This window comes from Nestor notabilis, unplaced genomic scaffold (assembly GCF_000696875.1).
Source record: "Nestor notabilis isolate BGI_N333 unplaced genomic scaffold, ASM69687v1 scaffold33034, whole genome shotgun sequence".
NCBI classification, from domain to species: Eukaryota; Metazoa; Chordata; class Aves; order Psittaciformes; family Psittacidae; genus Nestor; species Nestor notabilis.
The window spans coordinates 1-5,083 of record NW_009927482.1 but is presented as its reverse complement, the minus strand read 5'-3'; the positions used below and the strand labels follow the sequence as shown (position 1 = coordinate 5,083).

At 44.7% G+C, this 5,083-nt stretch overlaps 1 protein-coding gene across 1 annotated transcript; it reads right to left on the bottom strand.

Moving 5' to 3' along the window:
- Positions 1-2: 2 nt before the first annotated feature.
- Positions 3-5,079, bottom strand: LOC104405383 (platelet-activating factor acetylhydrolase-like; the record flags this gene model as incomplete). Its single annotated transcript, XM_010014079.1, has 6 exons — positions 3-128; positions 829-897; positions 1,444-1,537; positions 2,134-2,284; positions 4,298-4,422; positions 5,061-5,079. Coding segments are annotated over 6 exons (584 nt in total), but the record flags the coding sequence as incomplete, so codon positions are not given.
- Positions 5,080-5,083: the final 4 nt, after the last annotated feature.

Below are 5,083 nucleotides of genomic sequence, written 5' to 3'. Positions count from 1 at the left end.
GCTCTTCCTCTCCAGTTTTTAGTTTCCTGTAGTAGATCCACTCCTTCTCCAGGCTTGATGTAGACTCTTCCCGTGGTTCAGAGATTGACTTTTTTTTACAATAATATGTTGCTGAAGCAGATTCATCTCTGTAATACCAACATAAGGTTATTTCTGGTTATCTCTTGTTTGGCTTGAGATGAAGTTAGCAGCTAAGTTTTGGATTTCACTTATCTCAAGAGATTCAGCTACCAACCAGTGCAGCTGCAATCGCAACTGAGTGTAGACAGACTTTCTAAATAATGCAATAACCCCACCAAAACTCCCACTTTCTTTATATTATCCAGGTTCTAACAGTAAGAGAGAGAAGAATAGCATGCCTGAAGAATGATGAATGATATCTACCCCAGGACTTCTCACTCAAGGTCTTATCAAATCCCCTTTAGAACCAACTAGGTTGGAAAAGACCTTTAAGATCACCACATCCAAGCTTTACCCCAGGACTGCCAAGACCACCACTAAGCCTGTCACTAAGGGTCTCATCTACATGTTGTTTTGAACACTTCTCAGGACAGTGATTCCACCACTGTCCTGGGCAGCCTGTTCCAATGCTTGACAACCCTTTTGGTGAAGAAACTTTTCCTAATATCCAATCTAAACCTCCCCTTTGCTAAGAGTTGAGCTGAGAAACAGAGAGGATGAAGGGGAGTAGGGTGTGAGGAGGGCAGACAGGGCTGAAGAAGATAAGTTAGCTTTTCTTTAAAATAACACCATAAGTTCTTCTTCAGAACTTTTTTAATGTGAGAAAGTTTCTTTCCATCAGAACTCAAGAACGTGCAGTATACACACCTGTGCTCCACAGCAGCCACTACAAAGCCCTGAGAAGCCATCTCTATGCAAATAGCAGAATAGATGGTCCTGCAATCAAAATCACACCCTGGTGAGACACGTGCATAGGTCATTATTTCAGTTAGACTGCTCTTTAAACGTTGACCACACTATGTATGTGCTAGCCCCCATTCGGTATTTCTTCTGTTTGAATTTGCCAGCCAGCACAGCAGGCTTTTGTATGCCAGGCACCAAAGCCTGTTCGCAAAACCCTGTTACTGTTTTGCTATCTATACAGCAGGAAAAATGCAAATGATTTTAAGTAAGTATCACATATCACACTTTACATCTTCAAAGAGCTCTCCAAAAATCAACTAGCTAATCTTCACAACATGCTCATGGATTAGGAAATACCTTCACCCCTAAAATACACAGGGAAAACACAAACAAATACACCAACCCTGCTTTTATTTACTGCTGTTGATTTCAGTGGTACTGATACACAGCAGCCTGTTCAAATCTCTTTCAACACCACAGGGATCTCACCCCCCTACTGAAAATCTGTTCAGAACCATCCTTGGAGGCTGCTGTCTACATAGACAACAAAAATAATTTGTCAGCAAACTGTGGAATTACCGAAAAGCTCCAAGTCCATGGGAAAAAATGAGGAGTGGGTATTTTTCTCCCAGCTTAAAAGCAGCATTGGACTTTGCAGGACAGGTCACTGAACCTAGGCAAAAATCGAAGCATACGTCATTATTACTGAAAAGAGAGAATCTGGTGACTGCTGATTTTGTGGTGCTCATCTAAAGAAAAGGTACCAAATCTCATCCTTACAATACAGGAGACAGATGTGATTCTGAAAATACTTTCTACTTGGGAAAAGATACTTTCCTTCTCCTCCTCCCATCCACAGCCTAGCACAAACCCTACATATCTCTTAAACCCTATGAAAACAGATTTATATGAATAGGCACTCATCCAGTCTAGTTGGTATTCAGACCTTAGGATCTATCTGATCTTTGTATATCTACACATTTCCCTGTGGGATTTAAATCCCAACACATAGCTGCAGCTTACCCAAGCTCTTCCTAGAGCAAACTGCCCAGCCGCTCCTATTCAGAGCAGTCAGACACTGCAGGTCTGCCTGAGAACTGGGTCACATTCAGCATTGAGCCTCACTACATAAACCCATCCCAAAAAAACACACTTCTTCGAGAAAAGCTTCAGCAGTAACACAGGGCTCATGGAGCACTGAGGTGACAACCTGTGTACAATGCTCGTGCCCTTGCACTCGTCAAGGAATAAAACCAGAACCAGTCTTACCAACATAGTACTGGAATAGCCTTTCTCCTACAACTCGATACATGTTAAGGAAGTCAGAAAGTCCCTGATAGTATTCTTTATCTGGAATCCATGGTGCCTCCTCATTATCTGTGGCATTGCATGATGGATAATATAGGCGCAAGAAGCTTCCCTGGGAAGAAAAAGTAGAAGCATTTTTGCCAAGGGCTTCAGATGCAAGAATGACAGCTCAAGGGAATTCAAAGACACACATGAGAAAACGGCTATCCTATATAGGCTTTGATGCCAATCCTATGTCACTATCTTCTTGTCCCTGCAATAAAGTAGCATGGCACTACCTATTTGCTCCATTTCTGCATACTGCTGGATCTTTTCTTCTGCATTCCTCACTATGCCTTCCCTTCAGGGAATGGTATGATGCTGCAGTTTGATCAGTTTAACAGGGGTGACTGTATTCTCTTCACCTTTCCAGCTATTATTGACCCAATTCAGCTTGCTAAACTGGAGGGGAAAAAAAAGAACCCTCCTAGAAGTATATTTTTCCTCTAGGTTAGCAAGACAAATTTTACCCTGAGACTAGCTTCTGGAAGTGTGGTCCAGCAGAGGAGATGTGGGTAGACTCACAGGCATGATCTCAATGTGGCTATAGTATTGCTGGCTAAGCTGAGCAAAAGGTTGTTGGTAAAGCTCTTGGGCAGCTGCACAGCAAAGGAATGCAATATATGGTTCTTCCTCCTCATCCAGATGTTGACAAGTCTGTGGCGGTCCATCTTTCCAAACACAACTTTGTTAACCTCTGTTTTATCTGCCTCTGTTTCCTGCCACCAGTTTGGATCTTCTTTTACTGTCTGCACTCCAGGTCTTCCCGGAAACCACCCAAGCTTTCCACATTCACACGGACCTCCCACAGCCCCTTGGCCAGGATTTGCAGACAGCAGCAATGTGCCATGGCACAGCTCAAAGCAGGCCTCACGGCAGACAAACTGTGTGTAACTTGTATTCTTACTTCCCGCTTTGCAAGGAAACTTGTGACACTATTCACATTTACTGTCTTGCTGAAACTGCACTTTTGTTCTAACAAGTTAAGTCTAGGGACAAAACGAACACAAGCCTTGAACAAACTCTAGTTTCTTGAACACTAATTTATCAGTTTCATACATGACATGTACCAAAAGCTTGTTTAATGAAGCTTGATTCTATTTACTCATCAAACTTAAATCAATCTTTGACACAAAAGCCATTACAGAAGAAATTATCTTCATCCATACTGGCAGTGATATTAATTTGATCCCAGAATGATTCCAGTGGACTTCCCCAGGTGACTAACTGCTTACCAGAAAGGGGAAAAGGTTCATTACCTATACCTGAGAGAACTGTAATTATACAGATTGCTTACCTCAGAAAAACACACAGGCTGATTGCAAAGAGAAACTAATTGCTTATTTTATATTGGTATGGAGTAAGCTTAGTAAAGAAAAACATATGAATAAACACTACAGACTGATCACAAGTTTCACTGTACCTGGCTAGCCTGAGGAATAAAACCACAGTGTAGATGCAGGCATATTCTCATGGGAAAATTAAAAAGCAAGAGGATTTGGAATGGAAACCCATAAACAAGCTTATTAGCTGACTATTTACTGTCCCCATCTCCTTACCATGGCTTCTCTCTGCACTAACCACTTGCAGAATTGACATCCTGTTCTTTTACAGATAGACAAAACCCCAAGAACACACCTCATGCTTTCCCCTCCACCTGAAACCCTGCCTACCCTCATCACCCAGCCCTGCCAAATCCTGTTGGGATTTTTGTGATAACAGCTACAGTCTCAGAGCCTGTGTGTGGAGTCTCTGGAGGAGCCCAGGACAGAAGGGAGCAGTGGAGTGGACGGGAAGAATCCCATGGGTCCCAGGAGGACACAAGCTGGTCTGCATTATCTTGCCTAGGGGAGCCAGGAAGGTGAGGATGCTAGGAGGAGGGAGGGAGTAACCATGGGGGAAGCTTGCAGTTTACATCCATCTGGTAAAGGCCCAGTACACATGCTACACTGGGGAGGAGGACAGAAAGCTCAGTCATTCCTGCACACAGACAAGGCCTTCTGTTTGATTCATCTGTAAAACTACAGCAAGTCATTTCACTAACACTGTGGCTTAAATCCTAAGAAGGAAGAACCGCAAGCTTTACCTCAACTGCATTTTCTGTCATCAGGTCTGTACATCCAACCGAGTGTGGTCCCTTTCCTTTGGGGATCCTATAAAACTTCTCAGTGCTGCTGCTTCCTGGTTCCATTGGTGACTTTGCTGACAAACCTGGGGAAAAACACAAAGCAAATCAAGAGAGCGCAACGTCCTGTGTGACAGGTCACCTACCCTGACAAAAATGCAGTGCACTGAAGATGCAGGAATAGGAAATTAAAGGTTGAGCTGATACAAGAACCTGCTTATGAGAATCTGAGATCTGAAATCCCGAGTCACCAACCTGACCTGCTCTTCTGGGGAGTTTCCTTGGAGCAGTATCCTGAATCCCAAGGATCAGAGAATACCACGCACTGAACAGAAAGGCAGAGAGGAGTCCTCTGGCTGCGGACGCCGTGGCGGCACTCAGGCTGCCGAGGTGCTGCGGTGCGGAGCAGCAGCAGCCTCACTTCTTGGGCACAAAGGGGGAAGCGCAAGCTCAAGAGCAGCAAGTTTCAGTTGCGAAGGCAGTTGCCTCCCCACCAGCTCCAGCTTCGACCTGGAGCTGCTCCTCCTAGTCCGACCGGCAAAGAGGGGAGATTTCACGGCTCCTCGGTGAGCAAAACCAGCCTACGCATCGGGGTACAAGGATGTCACGGAGGAAACCCAACGCCGGAGCCATTCCTCCCGGAGGGATGATGAAGGCTGGATTTGATCATAGGAAAGAAAAGGCCTGTCCGTGCAGGGAAGGCTGTTGAGAAGCAGCCCCGTACCTGGGGTGACCCCTCGGAGCCAG